Raw genomic sequence first — 24,655 nt, 5'->3', positions numbered from 1 at the left:
TCTGCCACTTCAATCCAGATGCCATGGCCAACTGTAATCCACCCTTAAGAAACCTATTCATTCTTTCAACCAAGCCATTCGCTCTGGGTTGGTACAATGCTGTCCTGTAATGTTTGATACCATATCTATTAAAAAATTCCACCATCTGTCCGAACAAAACTGGACCCCATTGTCTGAGATGAGCTCTGAGGGAAACCCTTCCCTGTAAAACACTTCCTCAAAGAAAGTGATCATTTGTGAAGTAGTTGCCTCCCTTATAGGTTTCCACTCAACCCATTTTGAGTGATAATCTACTAGGACAATGAGGTATTTGAAATCTCCACCTAATTCCTGAATGGGTCCCATCAAATCCACTGCTAACTTCCTCCAAGGCTCTGCTGGGACACTAACCGGCCTTAACGGGGTATCCCTGACAACTTTACTTTTATCACTCTTTTCACATTCCTTGCACTTTCTGACACATCTCTCCACTTCACTATCTATCCCTGGCCACCAAAATGATTGCCTTATGTGTCTTTTAGTGTCCCCCATCCCCAGATGGCCCTGGTGGGCTATGTCCACTAGCTTGGATCTAGTTTCATAGGGCGGAATAATCCTCATCCCTTTTCTGAGTTGAGACCCGTCCTCCGACAAATTCAATTCCTCCTTGACATTTTGAAACGCATCAAACTTCCTCTCCACCAGATCCTTTCTGGGCCAACCTGCTTTGACCCAGACTTTTACTTGGCCCAATACTTCATCCAGCTTATCAGCAGACACCCATTCCTCTTTACTTATAGCATTGTGCACCATTTCACAAATGCTAACAGTGGGCTCCACATTCGCATTCTTGAAATCTTTGGCCTGAACCGGTAGTCTTGAAAGACAATCAGCAATTACATTTTCACCACCAGGTACATACACTATCCTGAAATCATATGCCAACAACTCAATCATCCACCGGGATATCCTGGGCGAACCTTTAGTCCAGTCAGCACTGCCCAACAACTGAACCAAAGGTTTGTGATCTGTTTTTATAGTGAACGATTGGCCCCATAGAAAGAATTTGAAATGGCTTATTGCCCATGTCACTGCTAAAGCTTCTCTCTCTACCACAGAGTAGTTGTTCTCCGCTCCTCTCAGTGGCCGGGAGGCAAAAGCTATGACATGTTCAATGCTCCCTTCATACTGAAAAAGGGCGGCCCCGAGCCCTAACATGCTCGCATCCACAGCAAGCACGGTTTTCCTTCCAACTACAAACCCACCCAAAGAGGGTGCTTCTACTATGCCCTCTTTAATTTTGTCAAAGGCTTTCTGGCATTCATCCGACCACACATATCTGGAACCTTTCTTCAATAAATCTCTCAAAGGAGACGATATATTGGAGAACCCCTCAACAAATTTGTGATAATATTCCGCCAACCCCATGAACGACCGCAATTGTTCCTTATCAAGGGGTTGGGGAGCACTCACAATGCTATCTACCAAGGACTTTCTAGGAGAAATTCCGTTGCATGAAATCTTGTGCCCCAAATAATCCACTTCTGTCATGGCAATTCTGCATTTCTCTCTTTGTACAGTTAACCCAGCATCCTTAAGTCTAATTAAAACAGATCTTAAAGCATTGTCATGTTCAACAATATTCCTGGCAAAAATAAGAATGTCATCCTGAAATACAGTTACGTTGCTAAGGCCTTTGAGTACTGTTTCCATCACTCTTTGGAAGACAGATGCTGCTGAGGCCAAGCCAAAGGGCATACGTTTATACATGAAAACACCTTCCGGAGTAATAAATGCAGTTAACTGTTGACACTCCTCAGACAACAGGACCTGGTGGTATGCAGAAGAAAGATCAATAATGGAAAACAGTTTAGGCTCTCCCAGTGTGGACAGAATTTCCGAAATGTTCGGCAAGGGATGTCTTTCAACTACAATGTTCCTATTGAGACTGCGTAAGTCGACACACAACCTCATTTTGCCATTGGCTTTAGTAACCAGAACGATGGGGGACAGCCATTCTGTAGCTACTACCGGTTCAATAATCCCTTTGACCATCAGGCTGTCAAGTTCTTCTTTAAGTTGCGCCTTCATCTTCAATGGCACTTGGCGAACCTTATGCACAACAGGTTGAGCATTATTTTTCAATCTAATGTGATGCTCAAAGTTTTTGCGTTTGCCAAGTCTCTCAGAAAACACTTCAGGGAATTCCTTCATCCAGAAATCCCCCACTTCGGCAATTGTAACTGGCACAGATGCACTGGCTTGTACTACTATACCCAATTTCTTCTGTTCTTCCCATCCTAGTAAGGAAGCTCCCTTTTCCGCCACAAGGAATGTCGCTTGACAGTTTCTACCCTTGTAGAATACTCCTGCAGAGAATTGGCCGACGATATCTATATCAGAATTCCCATATCCACATACTCTAATGCTGGTGGGAAGAATAACGGCATCACCCTGTTTTAGAACATTTCTCAATGTGTCCCTGGATATGATAGACCATGGTGAACAAGAGTCCACCTTCATTGAGAGTTCAACCCCATCAATCCAGAACGTGTCCACAGGGCCTTTATTATTAGTGGACAATTCCGAAATCTGAAACACATGTTTAGGGGTCATCTCTTGTATGGTAGAAGTTTGATGAACATGGTATCCTGCCTTGATGTCACCCTCCTCATGATCTAACATTTTGGGTTCAACACAGTTGATTGATTTATTTTTGCCACATTTGCAAAATGACCCTTGCTTTTACATCTGAAACAGTCTGCATACTTGGCAGGGCATGAGGGAAAATTCATTCCATGTCTGAAGCTGCCACAGCGAGAACACATGCCTTTTGCATTCCAAACTCCTTTCCTTATCGTAGAGTAATTGCCCCTCCTCTTTTGATCCACCACACACACCGAGGCTTGATCAGAATTTGATTTGTCAATCTTGAGTTCCTTGACATACTCCGAGGTTTGTTCAATGCTTCTCGCCATCTCAATTGCCTCTTGAAGGACCATATCTTTTGCAAGTAGCTTCTCCTGAATTCTTGGATTATTTGTGCATCTGACTAGTTGGTCCCTGATGAGAGAATCTGCTAGCTGCTCAAACTCACACGTATAACTTAATGATCTGAGACAGGCAACATATGATTCCACAGATTCTGATTTCTCTTGAACTCTCTGAAAGAATTTATGCCGCTCGAAACTGACATTCTTCTTTGGTTCAAAGTGGTCCCGAAGCTGTTTGAGGGCAAATGAGTATTCATCCATATCACCAGCTTCAAGGTCTCTATTTCTAGGAAGTCCATCATAAATTCTGCGCCCTTCAGTGCCGAGATTATGAAGAAGGAGAGCTTTCTTCCGCGCAGCGGGAAATCTGTCCCCACCCATGGCCACCAAATAGTTCTCAAATACATCTTTCCACCGATCCCATGGGATGACAGGACGGCCCGTTTCGCTGACAAAAGGAAGAGGAGGTGGAATAGAGGTCATGTCTTGTCTTGGACAGAAACACTGTATGCACACAATAGAATCCGGAAGCTGGGATGTGTGTGGTTGGCTGTGGAGCCACAAACGCAGGTGTTTAAGAACAACCTTTTAACTTGTTAAGCGTGTACCCCCTTAAATAAACTTGAGGTAATGTGTGGATGAAGCTGGGCTTTGGCGAGCTTTCACACTAGCACAGAGAGTCACACTGGAGATCCGGAGTAGCCAATACCCTTATCCCAGCCAATGGCAGCACTCTGCTGGGCCTGACGCAACAATGGGGGCTGTTACAGTGACCCACCAAATGCCACCCAAATGCAGCCAACAGGACCCGCGGGCGCAGTACTCACGCAGACCTCAGCCGGGTTAGCCGCTTTCTCCGCCTGCCGCAGGCCTCCGCCGGATAAGCCACTCCCTCCGCTTGCCTCTCGCCTGCTGTGTCGGAGAAGGGAGGCTTAGGAGGACTTGGATCAGCAATGCAGGAGTACGAAGGCAAACCAAACACGAGCGGGTCCTCAGGGTGCCCTAGCCTCGTCGCCAATGTTAAGTCACAACCAAACGCACACTTGATTGAAGATTTATTGTAAGTATCATGGAGAGTAATACACAGCAGGCGCCCTCCTCAGGAGGCAGGCTCCAACTCCTTTACATACAAAAGAAAACTTAGACAAGCATTCTAATCAGAATAAGCACAGCAATACATTCCAGTTAGAATCTGGTTACATCATAATGTCATTGAGTTGCACAGACTAAGTAAGTCTGACCTTTTCTGAAGTTAATAAGAACCAAAACTCAACAGTCATCCACTTTGATTTTATTGAGATGGAACGGTGTAACAATCTAAAATATGTTCTTGTGATTATTTGTGCTTTTAGTAAATGGGTCGAGGCTTTCCCAGTTAAAGATGCTACTGCCATGACCACTGCAAAGACTATGGTAAAATAATTCTTTCCACGATTTGGGCTTCCAAGGGTAATTTGGTCGGACAATGGTCCCCATTTTGTTGCAGGAGTAATTTTGCAGATATGCACAGCGTTACACATTGAAAAACGATTTCACTCAGCTAGACATCCTCAAAATGTTGGGTTGGTAGAGAGACATAACGGTATCTTAAAGAATAAGCTTGCAAAAACATGTGCCGACACCAAATCGAAATGGCCAGATGCCTTACCTATTGTATTATTAGCCATGCGTACCACACCTCAAACTAAGACTGGGCTTTCTCCATTTGAGGTAGTGATGGGGAGACCTGCTAACATTTGGGGTCTTCCGAAGCCTAAAGCCCTGAGGGAGGTAGAAAATGTATTGCTTGTAGACTACTGCAACCAGTTGACTAAAAACCTGTATTTCATTTATCATCAGGTCCAATCAGCTTTACCTGTACGGTTTACGGGCCGAGGGTACGATATTCAGCCTGGAAGTTGGGTCCTAGTGAAGGCCTACGAAAGGTCTTCCTGTCTCGCTCCTCGCTGGAGGGAACCCTACCAGGTGCTGTTGGTCACTCGGACAGCAGTGCGGGTGGCTGGGAAAAAACACTGGATCCACGCGACACATGTCAACAAACTTCCTCACCCGACGCCACACGTTACAGAAGAAGCAGAACCCCTCGCTGATGCTACAATCTCGGATCCTGGAGTAGCAAACAGCACTGTGAGTGCGTCGGAGAATTCCCCTGAGCCTGTGGAGCTTGGGGAACAGTCCATTTTGTCTCCACACTCTTTGAAAAAGTCTTTTCCGGAAAACACTGTTTCAAGTTCTGCGACTTCCGTCGCCTGCGATACGTCGCTTCCCTCAGGAAGTGACGACGCCTTGTTTCCGGATCAAACAGTTTTGGGTACCACGAGGTACGAACTTCGACGAAGAAAATAGAACTACGGCACGGGTCTTTCCGTGCATTTGAAATGATTGAAAGTTTTCTCTTGTAAAAGAAAGTTCCTTTCGAACAAAAGGAAAAAAAAGGGATTCTGCTGGCTAGGGTTGGGAAGGACTAAGAAGTCGCGTGACCGTAGTGTCGCCAGCAACGAACATTGGGGTCCTCGATTGAGAAACTGCGATGCCTGCCACCTCCACCGCTGTTCCCCACACTGGACTTGTAAATAAGGGGGTGACCAACTTGGACAACGAACAATGTGCCTGGGCCCCGAAAACGTATTGCTGCGTTGTGTTAATAATAATTGGAATTTGTGTAATTACTGCTGTTGGACTTTGGTACTTCAAAGAAATTTACCTTCTAAAACCTCTACTGCCAATTGAGATTGTACCTACTGCTTTGACTCCCTCTGTACACCTTCACACTCTGTCACCTAGAGACTCCCAGCATAGACGAAAGTATCATAATAACACTTTAATGATAGTAATGAATGCAACGCATGCCATTTTTAATAAGAGTAATTGTTGGATTTGCACTCATTTACCGCAACATGGGAACAAGGGGCTAGGATGGTATATTCACCCTTTACCTTTAACGACTGCTTGCTATGCCTCTCTTAGAGCACTATTCTTTGGCCGTTGGAATGATAGCATCTCAGGGAACTTTGATGGAACTAATTTAAATGATTTTGAGAAACGTGAATTGACTCCCCTGGGATGCTCGCTTTTTGCCCTGATTCAGTCCCCTTTTGTGTACAAAGAAATGGCACTCGGCCAATGGGAGATTTTGAAGGTTGTATGAACATTGTAAATTTGACTGGAGAAAACAGGCCTCTGTATGTAGGGGGGCCTGTTTATTTTGTTTGTGGTAGTTTAGCATTTCCCTGGTTGCCCAAGGATTGGCAGGGAACCTGTTATTTAGGAATCCTGTTACCTGGGGTATTTGTAGCTAGTACATTGGAGGTTTCTAAGGCTCGCCCACGGCGGGACGAGAACGTAGATACCCCTGGGCAAGTATTGGGAGATATAGCAAAATCAGTTGTGCCCTTTTGGGGACAGATAGCAAACTCTGAAAACATTAGGGGACTAGCAAGAGTACTGGAGAGAACCATCAACCGGACCACGGATATACTCTACAATATGACACTAGAACAAAAGGCAATAAGATTGGTAGCACTCCAAAATCGGATGGCATTAGATGTCATTCTGGCAGAACGTGGTGGAGTATGCAAATTAGTGGGGTCCGCTTGTTGTGTTTTCGTACCAGATTCCTCGCCGACAATTTTCAAAGCAATACAGAACTTGCACATCCTTACTTCTGAAGTGCATGTTCCTGTGGGAGATTGGAATATTAGCGCCTGGTTCTGGGATTCTATACGATCCTGGGGTTGGAAGGTGCTTTCTGTTATCCTGGTTATTTTGGGAATCCTCCTATTCCTTTGTTGCTGTTTCCAATGTCTACCTAGTATATGTGCAATGCTAGGGGGGTGTTGTGCTCAAGCGGTGAGCACAGTAGGGCACAAAATGTACGCCCCAGATACAGCATCTAAAGAGTTTGTGGTACAAGAGGTTCTGATGAATGACCTAATGGCTATAGACATTACAGATAATGATTCAGGATGTATGGACGACAATGCATGGAGTTATTTGCAAAAGTATTAAAAATGATATTAGCACTTGGCATAGGCCAAAAGGAGGGTTTGTCGGAATTGAAACAATATTATGCCTCCTATCGCAGCAATTGTATGTGTATTGGCCTACGCCAAGTTGTCTAAAACATCATATGCGAACAAACTCCGCGGCAAGGTCTTGACCTCAGAGAAAGTAATGTAAGTCGCCATCTTGGATTAGGCCGCCATTTTAGGTTCTCTTGTAATGTGGAAGTCACCCTGAACATCAAAATGGAGGCCGAATGACATATCTGAGTAAGATTCTGGCCGTTGTGACCTCCGTACACACAAATAATTAATATGCCTGCAGGCCACTTGTTGGGGTCGCAAACTGAGACCTTGTCCTATTGCTGACCTATGTGTAAATGTACAACTATATCAGCGAAACTAATCAAAATGCATATATTATAGGATTGACCTGGCTAGGAACCCATAGGCCCGATTCCTAGAATGGCTAACCCGCGAGGGGGTTGGCCAAGGGCTGGACAAACAATATAAAAAGCCCAAGTATTCCAATGTACGGTCTCTCTTACTAATGCATCGAACCTTTGTTGAAGTTTGTTACGTTACTCTGAGAGCCGAATAGCTATTCGTTTGTCAATTGACTTTGGTAACTGTTGTAGCTTTTAAATAAAGCACTTGTATGTTCTTTGTAACCTGTGTTGGTGTGTTTCTTTTGGGCTTCCCGGCCTCATATTATTTTTATGTTTTCACACTGGGACAGTGCATTTGGGGGATGCGCAGGAAGTTTCACAAGCGATAAGCCTTGTGCGAGTGGGGTACGTATATTTTGGGGGTGGGCGGGGTGTATTACATGTGATTTCGCTGGGTGAGTGGGGTATGTGTATTTTGGGGGTACACAGGGAGAATCTCACCAGATATGCCTTGGGCGAGCGGGGTATGTTTATCTTGGGGGTGCCCCGGGGAGTATCACACATGATAGGCCTTTTGCGAGCGGGGTACATGTATTCTGAGGGGTGCACAGTGAGTATCACACGCGATAGGCCTTGTGCAAGCGGGGTACGTGTATTTTGGGGGTGCACGGGGAGTATTACGCGTGATTTCGCTGGGCGAGCAGGGTACGTGTATTCTGAGGGGTGCGCGTGCAGTTTCACACGCGATTTAGCTGGGCGAGCGGGGTACATGTATCTTGGGGGTGTGCAGGGAGTATCACACGCGATAGGCCTTGTGCGAGTGGGGTATTTGTATTCTGAGGGGTGCGCGGGGAGTATTACACGTGATTTTGCTGGGCGAGCGGGGTACGTGTATTCTGAAGAGTGCGCAGGGACAATCATATGCGATAGGCCTTGGGCGAGCGGGGTATGTGTATCTTGGGGGTGTGCAGGGAGTATCACACGCGATAGGCCTTGTGCGAGTGGGGTATGTGTATTCTGAGGGGTGCGCGGGGAGTATTACACGTGATTTTGCTGGGCGAGCGGGGTACGTGTATTCTGAAGAGTGCGCAGGGACAATCATATGCGATAGGCCTTGGGCGAGCGGGGTATGTATATCTTGGGGGTGCGCAGGAGGTATCACACGCAAATTGGCAGTGTGGGTCCTCCCAGGTGTGCCCTCTACCCCCTGCAGGCAGCCCACACCACAGGGCACTACCCTGCACCCCAGTCCATGCCCCGCAGGCAGCCCATCCACCTTGGGCATGCCCCGCAGGTAGCCCATCCACCCTGGGCACGCCTTCCAGCCAGCCCACATATCACCATGCACCAGTGAGCACCGACTCATGTCCCCCTGCACCCCCACCCACCCAGCAGCGACAGGCACCTGCCAGCAGGCCCCAACTCATGTCCCCCTGCACCCCCACCCACCTGGCAGTGAAGGGCACTTGCCAGTAGGCCCTGACTCATGTCCCCCTGTACGCCCACCCACCCGGCAGTGAGGGGCACCTGCCAACAGGTCCTGAATCATGTCCCCCTGCACCCCCACCCAACCGGCAGTGACAGGCACCTGCCAGCAGGCCCCGACTCATGGCCCCCTGCACCCCCACCCACCCGGGTGTGACAGGCAACTGCCAGCAGGCCCCGACTCATGTCCCCCTGCACCCCCACCCACCCGGTAGTGAGGGGCTCCTGCCAGTAGGCCCCGACTCATGTCCCCCTGCACCCCCACCCACCCGGCAGTGACAGGCACCTGACAGCAGGCCCGTCTCATGTCCCCCTGCACCCCATCCACCCGGCTGTGATGGGCACCTGCCAGCAGGCTCGACTCATGTCCCCCTGCACCCCCACCCACCCGGCAGTGAGGGGCACCTGCCAGCAGGCTCCGACTTATTTCCCCCTGCACCCCCACCCACCCGGTAGTGACAGGCACCTGCCAGCAGGCCCCGACTCATGTCCCCCTGCACCCCACCCACCTGGCTGTGACAGGCACCTACCAGCAGGCTCCGACTCATGTCCCCCTGCACCCCCACCCACCCGGCAGTGAGGGGCACCTGACAGCAGGCCTCGATTCATGTCCCCCCCAACACGTCATCATGATCCACAATCATGGCCCTCATGGCCACCCAAATCCCACCGCACGCCAGCCCTGCCCAAAGAACCTACCAAGTATTACATCCACCCCACCTTGAAATGCCCATTACATGAAACAACCCAAATGGCATGTATGCACATCAACACATGTCCATCACACACACACAATGGGTGCCAGTGAATGTGAAAACCCACATCCTGACATGCATGAAACCTTATGAGAGAATACCACACATTGAAGTATGAAACAAAAATGTATTCAACACAAAATGAAGTGAATGAAATGAAAACACACAATAATGGAAATAAGAAAGAAAATGCAGCATGTTCCAAAATGAAAAAAAATATGAAATCAGAATCCAAACAAATCCAAAAGAAAATGTGTCCAAATTCACCGTCCAACAAAGCAAATCCAAAGGGAAAGAAATAAGTAAAATCCATTGCTACATGGTGAAAAATAAAATAAAATGATGATAAATCCACTGTTCAACTATATACAAATAAGAAATCCAGGGTCCACGAGCCCAACCATTGAAAACCTACAAAAAAAAACTACCTAATGAAGAACTATCTACAAAAAGATGGGGCATAGTCCAAGCGCCCCAAATGTAAGAAAAACATAACACTAACTAACTATATACAATGGCGGCGGGCAGGTCCTACGGCTCACTTGCTGATTTCCTGGGCCAGGGCATCATCAAACTCCTGGTCTATGTCCTGGAGGCGGGCCTGTTCCATGACCCCGAGGTTTCGCAGGGATAACGCCATGTCCAACTCCAACTGCCTGCGAATTGCCTCGAGGCACTCGGCCCGCCTCAGCGCCCTGCGCATGGAGTTCTCCATCCTGACCATAGTGATCCGTGCCTCTTCCGCCCGCTGCCGCTCCGCATCTATGTGCTGGCCCAACCGCTGCCACATGGAAGACACTCCCAATCCAGGGTCCTCCTGCCCTCTGGCCGATGCCTGCCCCTCTGATGTTGATGGCCCAGAGCCATCATCGCTCCCACCTTGAGCCTGCTGCTGCTCTACCTGTGTCCTGGCTCATGATGCCTGCACGTCGTCCTCCTGTTAGGGTGCAGTTGTTGGTGTGGCCACCCCAGCTGGACCTCCGACTCCCGACTGTGGCAGGGATGTGTCGTCCACCAGCCTGGCCGCTGGGTCAGAAGCAGCTCCACAGGGTGCCCATGTGATACATGGGCCGGAAGATGGCACAGAGTATGACTGGCGCATAGGGGTTCAGCTGAGGAGGGGGTCTGAAGAAGGTCCAGCAGACGGAGGAATCCAGTCATGGTGACCCGTCCCAGTAGGTTGATGCGGTCAAAGAGGCATCCGAGATAACGTGCAGTGTCTTCACTGCAGGTCACCTCACATGCCCCGTTGACTCAATGCCATCCCAGCCAGGACAGGCTCAACCCAGTCCCGGGTTTCCACGTCTGCAGGGAGAGGAAGGCCAGTTGTTGTGCGCTCATCCCCTCCCTGAAAAAGGGTCTGGACGCAGGCATCCCTGCTGGTGCGGGATGATGCAGTCACAAGATCGGGGACAGGATTACACACAGGCACCTCCGCAGCGGCCTGTGCTGCCTCCTGTCCCTGCCCCTGGACTGCACCACTAGCACCAGTGGAATCCCCCCTACATACCCAGTGTGTGTCCCTTCCACAGCCTCCTCCTCAAGCAATCCCCCCACCAACCTGGATGACTCTGTGCCATCTTCCTCCATCAGACCCTTTGGGGTCTAAGCTGCCCCTTCTGCTGCTGAGGAGTCCACCTCCGACCTCCGCCTCTTGGACCTACCCTCGGCAGCTGCGGCCACGGACACAGCACCAGACTCCTCACTCCCCGACGAGATGACAATATGGGAAGAAGCTGGACCTTGCGTCTCTGGCTGGCGGTGCGATCCCTGCCGCTTTGCTCCACAGCACTGTCTCTGCCCTCTTCATCAGTTGATGCTGCAGACAGGGAGAGATAGAACACAGGCATCAGGGCACTGTACAATGGTCTGATACACATATGACAGTGGTACATGAGTGGCAGTGTCAAACTTCAAACATGGCATCCCATCCCCAACACACATGTCATTTCAACTCACACAAATGAGCACATCAACAGGAATGTTGCACCAGGCAGCACCATCCATACACAAACAACAGCATGAGCAGCCGAAGGTGAGCCTGACGTCACATGCAACAGGGGGAGTGCAGAACACATGCACACACACCAACAGACATACATGCATCTGTACATCTCCACCACCTGTCTCTGTGATAACATCCCCATCCATGCCACATCTGGCAATCAACCTCCTACATGTCAGTGTCACATGCATCCATGGTGTATCACAGTTGCACTTGTCAAATACACACACATGCAAATGTACATAGTGCAGATACATGCAGGTGGAAGCAGCATCCATGTGTGACACCACAACCATGCCACAGTACATACACAGAATTTCAAAAATGCGTGCACCCACACTTGCATTTGCCAAGCATGCTTGCCAAGACATACACCATAGATGTGTCTCACACATGAGGACTCACATGCAACAGGCTCATTTCCCTGTACATACACATGCATACATGGCCCTACACAGACATATGTAAACCTGCACACTCCTGCCACACCTCAACATGCACAGCGTCCAATCAGTACACATGTACACTTACCGCTCGACTCCAGATGGGTCTGCCTCTCAAAGCCCTGGAGGTGGAGCGCTGGGCGTATATGTACCAGGACCCTCATTTGGTTGTTGGTTAGGTGGATCCAGCACCCCTTGGCATCCGCTCGCTGCCTTCAAGAGGGGCCGGGCCTTGTTGAGGGTCCTCCCAGCGCTTCCGGACGTGTTGAATGTCGCTGACTGCCACCCCCTCCTCGTAGATGGCAGTCACAATGTCCATCCAGATCCTCTTCCGTCCTTCATTGTCAGCATGCAAACTTCCAAAGAGGGCATCATACTGCCCCAGGACTTGCTCCACCAGGATACCAACTTCACTGGCACTGAAGCTGGTAGCCCTCTGCCTCTCTGGCTCGGGGTTGCCAGTGGTGCCAGATGGTATTGTGCCCGACATGGCAACCCCAGAGCCAGGTGTGCGTGGGCAACTGGGTACTGGGGCTGGGTTGTGGAGCGATGGTATCCCAGTCGGGAGTCTTCTGTTCCAGCAGGGGTGGTCACAGCAACTGCACCTCTGCAGATGGCTGACATGCAGGCACCAAATAGCAGGGCACGTGGGCAGCAGGCAGGCAGGCAGGCAGCAGCAGATCACAGGTGGGAGTGTGCTCGAGGATCTGGGGGGCAGGAAAATGGCCTTCTGGGCAGGAGTGTGGTCTTCCATGTGTTGTTGCGTGGCCAGCTTGATACGGAGTGATTTGGCACGTGAAAAAACTGCACGTCAGCATGTAATTTGAGGAAAGGCCCTTAGTGCGTAAGCGCGTCTGTGACGTGATGCGCAAGGGCATTTCCCTGAACACGGGTGCATGTTGATTGTACACGTGCAAAAACTGTGTGACTGCGTGCAAGTGGAGGAAAGGGCCTTAGCGCGTACGCGCGTAAGTGACGTTGCATGTGTGGGCTGGCTTAAAAGGTACGCGTAGGATGCCATTTTCTTGTACATGCTTTTTGTGGAGAGTGAGCGGGTGATTCTTGTACTTCTTGTCAGTTCACACGCAATAACTTCACACGGTTCCAGTTCGTACTCCCTGTTTACTCAGACAGCGTTCAATTCTTCTTTTGGCGGGGGTGTCGTCTTTTTCACGTTCTTTTTCCAGGCAGATGGTGAGTCGCGCACGTATTTTCCAACTGTGGTTGTCCCTTGTGTCGTATACCCATTCAGAGGTCATTGTAGGCTGCGTGTACCACGCGTACGCTTATTTTTGTGTTTCTGGGTGCCACAGCGTAGTGCGGGTTCATTTTTCCACGCACATGCTCTACCAGGGGTTGCGTGCACGTTAAATATTGTTTTCGGGGTGCCTGTGCGTTGTCTGACCCGTCATCTTCCCCGAAGGGTCACAGACAGCCTTGCTAGAGCACTAGGGTACGAATTCCATCTAGTACCCTACCCCTTTCACTCCAATTGCCCAGGACAATTGTTTACTGCAACTCCCATATGCACAACAACATCAGTGCCATGGTTGGGAGGCAACCAAGCAATAAAGGAGGCAAAGGTGGCCGACCTCAAAGAGGTGGGCGTGGTAGGGGACGTGGCCAGGATGTGCAGGGTGGCCCAAGAGGCCAATGTGTGGAGGACCAATCAGGGACACCTATGCCTCCCCCCAATGGTTCGGGGAGATGTAGCTGACACCATCGAAGCTCAGCCCTTGTTAAACCGGCCCATATTGTCAACAGAACCGGCACAGGATGACTCCCAGGCTGACTTGCGTGTCACCAAGTCTAAGCCACGTGTGTTGGTGAAAGTTGCTGTCACCAGGCCACGTGGATCTGGGGCAGAAATGTCATCTGTTGCCCCAAGTAGCCAGGGTGAGGAGGCTGCAGGGGCAGCTGCAGCTCAATCCACCCCAGCTCCATGTCTCCCAGCCAGGACATTGTCGGTCCAAGTCCATCACACCGAGGTTGGTCCTGCCAACATCACCCAGCAGCCAATGCCTGCAGTGAGACCTTTGGTCATCGTGCCTGTGGCAACTTCCAGTGCCCAGTCCACCTGCGCTTCTGCCCCTACCAACCAGAGCGGCGTAAGCCACTCAGGGTCTGCACCACCTTCCAAGAGGAAGAAGGGTGCTCTTGCAGTACAGGCTGGGACCCCAGACATAGCTACCCACGCCGGCACGTCAAGGAAGCCTAGTTTCAATGATGCAGAACTAGATGCACTTGTGGGCTATGTGTCGGCCCATGGCGGCGAAGTGGTGGTGACTGCAGGGTGCAAGGCTACGACTGCTCAACGTAGGGCGCACTGGCAGACCATCGCGGACCACATTAGTTCCCTTGGATATGTGAAGTGCACAGCTGATGATTGCTCTAAGAGCTGGAATGACCTGAAACGCAGAGCAAAGAACAAGCTGGCTTCAAATCATGCCTCTACTCTGGTGACTGGCGGTAGGTCTCCACCAGGTGAGGAACAACTCACTGAACATGAGTCTGTCGCTGGAACATTCATCACAGAGGATCAAATCCAAGGCGTGGGGAAACCTACCAGATCTTGAAGCAATGTCCGGTGAATGACAATGCATGTGTGCGCAATCCATGTGTATGTTGCTTGGCTGATGTGTCCTGATTGAGTGCCAGGTGAGGCTGTCTAGTCATGACTGCTATGGGTCACCCATGTGGTCCCTCAAAACCATTCCCCGGCCTTGTGTTTCTGTTTCACAGTATCCCTTCTGACCACAGTTCACTTTTTTCACATGATTAATCCAATTGGCCTTCAGCTGTCCTCTTCCCACAACATTGTCCATACTGTTTTCCTCTTCATTCAGCCTGATTGATGAAATGATTAGCATATTTACAAGACATTTTTGTGGCCTACTGTCCCAAATGTGACATACTTCTGTCATAGATTACTCCACACAATGGCCCACATGTATTGACTTATTAGGGGAAATATTTGTACAATCAGGCTGATTGAGTAATGCGCACCTACACATGGCCTGCAAACTATCATTTTGGGGCCCTGTTTGAATGTTGAACATGACAATTGTATCCTCTCATGTTGTAGTGACCAACCATTGATGTATCCATGTGCCTGCCATCACTGCATCAGTGAACACTGGCTTTGTTGCAGCGTGTGGCACATGCATGTTTTCTCACTGTTTTTTACATGTTTTATTTCATGATGTCCATCTCACATGGATGGGTCACAGTACTGATTTGCTACCATCTGGGTGTCCTTGTCAAATCTGCCATGGCTATGGTACGTGCCGTCTGTGTGTTGGCATGTGTGATGTATGTGGATTGTCCATGCCACTCACAGGCTAATGTTTGATGCGACTGCTGTCCAGCATGCAGCACATGTGTTGGTTTTCCATCTTGCAGTCATCAGTGTGTGCTTTTTGCCTCCCCTTCCAACTCATTGACAGTGCATGCATGCCAGAGTTATTATCATGTGGGACATGGGTCATTTATGTACTGGATCTCTGCCTCGTCATGCCTATGTGTGTGTGCTATGGTGCTCATGCCTGTTTCCATTTGTTATCTTTCATGTTTTTGCAGATGATGAGGCACTTGATGCTGTTGAGGAGGTGGAGATGGGGCAGACCCAGGAGGACTCACAGCCACAACCGGACACCAGTGGAGGATGTGAGGTGGTGGTTGGTGAAAACCCATTACTCTTACAGGCCATACTGTCCACGAGTGTCTCTGGGTACACCTCCGGAGACCTCTATGAATCATGTGCTGAATCGGACATTGAGACATATGTGCCGTCGCAGGTGAGTGTTTCTGGCAGGGATGCTGTTCTGTCCAACCAACCTGCACCGGAGGTAGACCCCTCTATGGGGATTTGAGTGTTGGAAAGTCTGCCTGTGGCGGTTACGGATGCAGGGTCACACTCCACAATATTTGCTCCTGTTCCTGGGCCAGCAGATCAAAGAAGGAATGCAGTCCTGCAGCCTCAGGCAGTGCCAGCACAGCAAGGTGCACATCACCTTGCCCCAAATAGGTGTGGTGCTCGCCAACGCGGTGGCCTTGCGCCACCTGGCAATACTGTGTGGGAGAACTCCATGTACAGTACAGCAGCACAACAGGTGGCATTGTGTGAAATGATGGCTCAGGCAATGAATAGGGTGGCCACTTCCATTCTCCCCCCTGAAAGGCAGATGGAGCTCCAGCTGCAGGCAACAGACTCCATTTGCCACTCACACAGGGTGGACATGTTGGCGTCCGACAGGGACTGACGGGCTGGACTGGAGACTCTGCGCACAGCCATATCTGTAGAGTCACAGGCCCACAGGGAAGCCCTCAGGTTAGAACAAAGGTCCCTCAGCGATACTCTGGGTGAACTTGAGGTGTCCCGGAGTACAAGGGCAGAACAGCAGCTGGAGCAGCTGACACGTACACTCTCAGCTGAGCTCCAGACAACTCGTCAGGAGATCCGGGCATCACGCGAGGCCATGCAGGCAGAAATGCGTGCTACCCGTGAGGTGCTGCATGGGGATCTCCGTACCATCATCCTGCAGAACCAAACCTTTCACACCCGCATGCTTGCTGCCATGGAGGAGCATGCCAGGGCTTTGCGTGGTCTGCCTCCCATATCACGGCCACCTTCTGATGTACCACCACAGGGTGATGACAGCGACAGCAGTTCTCCCACTGTAGCATAGCCGTTGCAGGCCATGAGCACATGGAGGTATTTTTGTTTTTTCTCAACATCTATGCATGTGGGTGTTGGGGTGCACCCTGTACCTCCTCCCTCCTGGGTGGCCGCCACCCCTCCCCCCTGGTCCACACATGGCCATTTTTGGGGTTTTTAAATTTTCTTAACAGTGTGGTGCTTTGTGTGGCTCCCGTATGCATCCACTGTGAATTCCAACTGGGCACATGCAGGCTTGTCCTGTCTTTGGGTTAGATGCTTGGGTTCCTGACACACACACCCATCCTGCTTCCCCTTTCCATGGGCTTGCAAAGGGTGGGACCAAGTGACAGTAACTTACACAGTGACATTGGGCTCCCATAAATTGTGTGGACAGTCCGTAGTCAAAACTGTGTATACATCCCTAGTGGGTATTGTTGTAGAAATCTCCACTGCATGGTGGATTTATGTATGGTTCTACATCCATGACTTTTTCCTTATATACATGTACCTTCTTCATGTCTTACCAAGCCCATCTACTTTGCAGATGCAGTTCATGTTGCATGCAGTTCACTGATGCATTTGCCTCCCAGCAACAATCTGCAGTTGGAAGGGGTCAATGTGCTGCCTTAGTCAGGTTGTGACACTTGCACTACTTTTGTTTTTTATTGTGATTTATTGCCACTGTTTGACCATGTACTGACGTTTTCTCTTGCTGGTAAGTATTTGTTCATGTGTGTTGTTTTTGTATTCATTATTGAGAACACATTGGCCCTCATTAGGACCCTGGCGGTAAGGGGTTTACGCTAGCGTTAGCTGCGCCGACCCCTTACCGCCAATCCCGAGTTCCCAGAGCGCCATGGTCATTTTTCCGCCCGCTTTTTGCGGGCGTAAAAATCCATGGCGCTATGGGACCTTGGTGTTAATTACGCCACCGTAATTTACGGTGGCGTAATTAACTCCTTCCCCACTCCCATTATACCCTATGGGGCCGAAATGGGAATGGGGAAGGGTAAATGGGTCAATGGGGACTTACAGCCCCGCCGACCTCGGAATGGGGCGGTAAGTCCACCATCCGCCATGGCGTAAACGGACTTTACGCCATGGCGGAAAAGTCCGCCGATGGCGGAAAAAATCCGCCAGGGTCGTAATGAGGGCCATTGTCTGTGGCCTGTTTCCATTTAGGACAGTGCACATTGCGACACTTGTGTCATGTGTTGTGCATTCATTTGGTTGCTTTCACATTGCATGCCATGCCATGGTGTGTTGCGGAGGTGTTGGGTGACATGCCACTATTTTGATGTGGTATTTTGCAAGGGGTAGTCTTTCATGCTGCATGAATTTGTGCCTTTTTGTGACACAGTTTTGGGTGTCTTTGAGTAGCTAGGGATGCCCACAATGTAGCACTTCCAGGTGAACAATCTCAGGCTGGTATGGTTGTGACAGTTCACCGTCCCTTTTGTCATCATCATTGATTGCGAGCTGGTATGTGCCAGGCCTGTGGGCACTCCCCAGGGGTAGGATTTTAGGTGAAGTCATTTGCCACAAGCTGGGTCCGGGCTGCGTCACCACGTGCCCTTTCACCTCCCATGCACAGCGGCCGTGCATGTGATTGGGGATGTGGGGGCACCACCATGTCCACTGGCACACCACGCCGGGTTGCAACGTTGTGCAGGACACATGCTGCCACTATGATCCTGCACACTACTGTGGGCGCATATAGCAGCCGGTCAAGGGAGCGAAAGTGTGACTTGAGCACTCCAAATGTGCGCTCCACTATGCCCCGGGTTGCAATATGGGCTGTGTTGTATCTTACCTCGGGTGGTGTGGTGGGGTTCCGAATTGGCGTCATCATGTAGGTGCTCAGAGGGTAGGCACTGTCCCCTGGGGAGGTGATAATGGTTGTCATTAGTGGGCTTTTCCCAATTCTCAGTTTGTGACATGCATGCATGTGCAGAGGCATTTATACTCACCAATTAGCCATGTGTCGCCATGCCGGCCAGCTTCCAGGTCCCGGTTTAGGGGTGACATTCTGAATCTGAAACTATCATGGCTGGACCCTGGATAGTTGGCATATACTGAGGTGATGATTCCCTTGGCATCACATGCAACCTGCACGTTGATGGAATGCCAGTGCTTGCGGTTCCAATAGATATGCTCAGTGGCCCTGGGTGGATGTAGAGCCACATGGGTGCAATCAATGGCACCTAGGACTTTGGGGAAGTGTGCCACTCCGTAAAATTGCTGGACAACAGCTGCCTTTCTGCAGGTGTTCGGGGCATGTATATGTGCCTGCGGACTGAGGGCCATGCAGTCATGATGGCCAACACCTGGTGTAGGCAGCGTGACTGCGTGGCCTGTGACACCCCCCCCACTATGGCACTTGTCCACTGAAATGAACCAGTAGCCAAGAAGTGCAGTACATTGAGCACCTTTTCCAAGGGGCTCAGTGCTTGCGAGCACAGGGTGGGTGATGTGAGGTCATCCTCCCACTCCCTCACCAGGTCTTGGATTATGTGTGGTGGAAACCTGTACGTCCCATACACCAGGTCATCAGGCATCCCAAAAAGGCTGGTCCCAGGTAAAAAATTCAGGGCCTGGCTATCCTCCTCCTGCGGTGTCCCACGACCACTGCTGCAAGGAATGGTATATTCATCGTAGCGTCTGAGCTTGTTTGTTGTTTGCATGCACCCTTTATGCTGCACGGGCCGCTTACGTCTGCTTCCTGCTGGCGTACGTGTTTCCAGATTAGAGCGTCTTTTTTGGCACACGCCTTTCACCTGTTCGATTCCATGAATACGTGTTGTTAGCGCGCGTGTGGGCGTTTGGGCGTTGCGAGCATTTACCTCCTGTACTTCCCCCGTAACGCCCACATTTTCACGCGTTGTTCCCCATTTTGTGTGTTACGGCCCGTGTTCCACCCACTTTTCTAGTGTGCGCTACGCTATGCGTGCTTTCCCTCTGCACGTAGTGCACGCCGTTTAGTGACATGTGCGCCCGCGTGTGCCACCCACGGATTTGGCGCATGTCCCAGCTTTTACTAGTGCAGCACATTCCATGAATCGATCAACGAGTGCGTGCGCGGCTTTGGCACGCGTGCGCTGTGATTTTCACGCTTGCGCTCCCCTTTTCGGCGCACATTTATTCCATTAATTACCCCGCGTGTTTTGTTTCTTTTTCCATTTTCCATTATGATCAGGCGACAGTTTTATGCAGAGGTGCAGGTGGATGACGTACATTGTTGTCATGCTAGCCTAGCCTCCATCTACATTATGCTCTCCTGTGTGGTCTATTAATGTTATGCACTCGTTTTGCACACTTCCGGTGTAAAGCAGCTGCTGTCATTCAAAATCAAAAGTAAAATAAATATTCTGCGAAACCGAGAACATGTGTAGCAATTGAGGATAAGAATAAAGGATGGGTATTTTAACACTATGAAATAGACAAAGTGCTCCTCTGGCGCCAACTCTCTGCGTGTCAGGTGCTTTTCTAAGCAATGATCTGGTGGCAGATCTCTCTCCTCGGCTAGCTCCCTCCTCTGGAACAGCCTCCCCCTTCTTCTCTGTCTTGAGGTGGACCTCTTCAAATTCCGGAAGCTCGTCAAGACTATCCTCTTCAGCTCCTCCTTACCCCTTTCACTCCTGTGCTAACACCCCACAGTCCCTGAGATTGGTGGCGGCCTGAGACCTTATGTGTCCTTGTGGGTCATGGCCAATTGCCCAATCGTCCTCAGCCTTCCGCCCATTCCAGCACTTGACTTTCGTGGCACCCACTGGCTTGTGTTCAACCACTTGCTTGTGTTCCCACAGGCCTGCACTTATTATTGGCAGGCGATCAATCTGTACCAAGCGATCGCTGCCAGGCACTTAATGTTGCACATAACTGACCACTTGGCACTTCCCTCTGTGGAACTCTTAGCACTTACCCCCTTCCTTGTCCCTTCTCTCTCTTCCTGCACTTGTACGTTCTGAATGCTCACAAGGCCTAGTAGGACCACCCCTTTCCTGTTCATCTGTTTTCTATTCACCTTTATTCCCATCTTCCCTCCCCTTGCCCTGTGGGTGCTTTGAAACACAAATTCTTGATGTCTAAGTGCCTTACAAATGCACAATAAATACATAAATATACATGACTATGGCAGGGGTAAGGAAAAAGCAAGGAGGAACACATGGAATTAAACCTAACAGAGCATTGCTTCCCTCTCCATTTTAACCCCCTCACAGGTAGACTGATGGAGTATAGGCCCAAAGGCAGTCTGACAGGTAGAGGCCTACAGGCAGACGGAAGGAACGATGGACCATCTCACGCAGGCTTGCATCAGTACCTGGACTATACAGAAGTCACATCAGAGTGTGAAACAGTAGAGTGGCATCAGCAATCTCTATTACAAAAAAAAAACAATGTTAAGATTGTGTCATTGTTATTATGACACTGCCTAATGATGAGTGTTGTTTGATGATGCTAGCAGTACCATAATGATGCAATGGGGCGCGAGGACCAGTGTATAACAGAGGAACACGTGAGGCAACAGGATAGTGCAACACCTGATTCATGCTGCCATACCACCAAAGGTCTTTACTGTTGAGAAACAGATCTTCTCTGCTATTCTGCCCACTACCCCAGCCCACAGTGATTTGCACCACAAATGTCCTGGTCAATTATAATGACTATGTTGAAGCACACAGAATATGCAGGACCGGATCGGGAAAAGAGTGAAGGCAGAGGGACAGAATGACAGCTTGATAAATCAATTTGAAAGTATTTTGATGTACAGTTAAACGATGCAAAGTGTCTTTTAAAGTATCACACCATGTATTCTTCATCTCTTTCCGAGTACGCTGCCTAGATAATCCGGAAGCTAGGCTGCTGTAACATACAATCCCACAATGCTCTGTACAGCAAACGTTACAGATGGCGAAGGTACTGTTTTCCCCTTGAATTCTTAACATGTGTGTTCTTCTGCTTATTAAGGGATATAGATTGGCCGATTCGCTCAAATCAACAAAGGATTACAAACAAGATAGTGATGGATGTAATGTACCACATTTCAGAGCAGTGCAGAAAAAGAAATGACTCATCTGGGCGCTATTCACCCACAGTGCCCACAAAAGGAACGTGTATAGTAGGCATGAGGAAATGGCATGTTGGAAAAGGAGCGATGCAATTGTTTCGATATCATTTCCCTGGTAAGTCATGTTTATTCAGATATATACAGTTTTGCAAATTGTTGACCACAATATACCTGCAAACGTGTCCGGAACATAGTCTTTTACTTCAATATATACAAAAAGTGCCGGCAGCGTCAAAGGCAGGTTCTTCTCATTCCTCATGCCGATATAGTGATATCCTAAAAAAAGAAATCACATACAAAAATAAACACAACACACTTTAGAAGAATCACAAATATACTGTCGAACATACAAATGCAATCTGTCCCTTCAACAAAGAGGTCAATGTATTCAAATGCATCTTCAAGTGTCCTCAAAACCCTCTTCTGTTAAAATGGAAATACAAACATGCAATTTCATAGGACATGGTCTCTCTTAAACACGACGTGAAACTGGTCATTAAAGTTTGTTCCATAGGCTAAGGCCGCTCTTCTATGAAATACATAAATGATTTCGGGTGGCAAGTGCTCAGTTGAGCGTGAAACGCGTTGTCTGCAGGTCGTGCCTAAGGGCGTCCTGCCTCTGTTTCTGCTGCTTTCCAAGCTGTGTTTTTACACACTTTTGTGTTCGTTTCATTAAACTTTTTTATGACCTTCCTCGTGTGAGCTGCGTCTTTTTTGTTTGGATTTTGCCATCTGATCCACGGAGAGTGCGTTCTTCCCTCTCTCCTCTCTTTTCTTCTGAAAGATATATATATATATATATATATATATGTATATATATATATATATATAGTGTTATAGTGCATCACCAGTTTGTTTTCATTTTATATTATGCATACTGATACTGCTTGAGTTGATCAAAAGAAGACCGCTGCATCTTTCATTAATGGGTTCAATGTTACCCTGGCACTGGTGCCTAACATTTCTGGTGGCCAAACCTGGTTGTCTCGGAATCTTCAAACAAAGAAACAAGGATTTGGCATCCCCGGTAGAGCAATGGGTCAACAGGAAACTGAAATATTTACCGACAAGATATTGACCAAAATTCTCAGTTTCATTTTATTGAGGTATAAACATCGGGTACCTTGAATCCCCACACCCTCCATCACTCTCTCCTGCAATTCTCTTCATTGCACCGGCATGTCTGAATGCCACCTGGCCTAGTAGGACCACAACTGTATATTTACTGTTTTGCCAGTGTTATTCTTTCCCCTGCTTCCTTTCCCATTTAACCTTGTGGTGCTTTGAAACACAATTCTGTGTTATAGGTGCCTAACAAATGCTCAATTAAACAAATGCTATAGGCATGTCTGAGCTGGCTTTGCACATGGCCCACAGACCTTGCACAGTGTGCCAAGAGCAAGGCCATAAGGCATGACATAGTGATAGTGTCCACTGTGCACCAGGGGAGGCTTGGAGGTGCAAGGGGCATGACAAAAGGCCACGTCTTTAACAAAGGGGCAAATGTGTATAACCTACATTGGTCCTTTTTGAAATGTGCATTTCATGGCCAAAGCCCATGTCTATTGCAGAGTATTCCAATGGATATTGCTCCAGTGCATCCCCAGATGGCACTGTGTGTCTGGAGATGGAGGGGCATGGACAGCAAAAGTGCCCGTTGGTCATCATCTCAGGACATGCCTAACTGAACCCTGCGGTGGCTGGAAGATGCACTTGCCATGGCTGAAGCCCAGACACTGAGCAACAAGCTCACTGGGTAAGGCTTCATGACAGATCGATGAGCAAAGCAGTTGTCTTAAATGTGTCTGGGAAATTGACGAAGGACATGTCCCTGGCAAAGTGTCTACTGGACATGTTACAATTCAAGCCTTGTCAGCAAACTAGATATCTTGGAGATGCCAGGATCATTGCTCTGGGAAAGGTGGACAGTAATCATGGCCACAGGTCATGCCTATGGACACATTTTGGTTGTTGATGATGTCTGGGGAACAGTTATTTTCCATACAAAATCATGTATGTCCAGTGGATATGATGTGTAGCTTCGAGGTACCTGTGGCACAGATGAAGGTCCTGTCCTGGGCAAAGTAACAATTGGCCATAACCACAGGCCATGGCCATTCAGTACATTAGTATCTCGGGGATTACGGGGCATGGGCAGACAAAGTTACCAATAGGAAATTGGATGTCTTTGAGATGCCTTGGACATGGCATTGGGTCATGCCCTGGGAAAGGTTTCCACTGTTCATAGCCATAGTTGGTTTCTAAGACGTGCCTGGGCATGGCTGCATTTCATATCCAGTGGACACAATGTGTGCCTTTAAGCTGCCTAGGGCATCGCTAAACCATGCCAGGGCAAAGTGCCAAATGAGCATGACCACAGTCCATGTTCAGAGTACATTGTGGGTATGCTACAATCTATCATTACAACACCCAGTTTATTCAGTTTAGGCACGGTAATGATTAGCCGACTGTAAACATAAATACAATGACTGTGCTGCTATTGTTCTGCATCCCAACCTTTTCCAGCTCTTCCTTTCAATGGCCCCAATTCTTTGTAACCACGTGGAGATAACATTAGTCCCTCTAAGTCAGTGTACCATATTTCATGACAATTACTAGTAGCCACCAGAAATAGCTTTAGAATGCTTTGGAAGGAGGAGATCATGTTCAGTGGCTGTCAGTGGTACATTTCTTTTGACACGCAAACATACTAGTAGTAATCAGCAAGAGATGTTCTTACAACTCTTTGGCTGTTAGATGAAATTTTATTCAGTGGCTGTAAAACAGTGAGTCCGTTTTTTTATAATGAAGAAGAGACAATTACTAGTTGCAACATGAGTTACAGCTATAGCTTAATGCAGTAACCAACTTGGATTG

General features: G+C 49.0%; 1 protein-coding gene across 11 annotated transcripts in view; it reads right to left on the bottom strand.

Moving 5' to 3' along the window:
- PLCB1 (phospholipase C beta 1) overlaps nucleotides 1-24,655 on the bottom strand; it is a 3,004,223-nt gene that overhangs the window by 783,502 nt on the left and 2,196,066 nt on the right. For all 11 annotated transcript variants that reach the window (XM_069608284.1, XM_069608285.1, XM_069608286.1 and 8 more), the window contains one exon: nucleotides 21,950-22,054. In XM_069608284.1, the coding sequence (XP_069464385.1) occupies nucleotides 21,950-22,054 (105 nt within the window). The remainder of the gene's footprint in view (nucleotides 1-21,949; nucleotides 22,055-24,655) is intronic.

Source organism: Ambystoma mexicanum, chromosome 4q, assembly GCF_040938575.1.
Source record: "Ambystoma mexicanum isolate Mex_15411 chromosome 4q, UKY_AmexF1_1, whole genome shotgun sequence".
In the NCBI taxonomy this organism is placed as follows: domain Eukaryota; kingdom Metazoa; phylum Chordata; class Amphibia; order Caudata; family Ambystomatidae; genus Ambystoma; species Ambystoma mexicanum.
The sequence above is the reverse complement of the archived record's forward strand: the minus strand, read 5'-3'. Positions and strand labels throughout refer to the sequence as shown.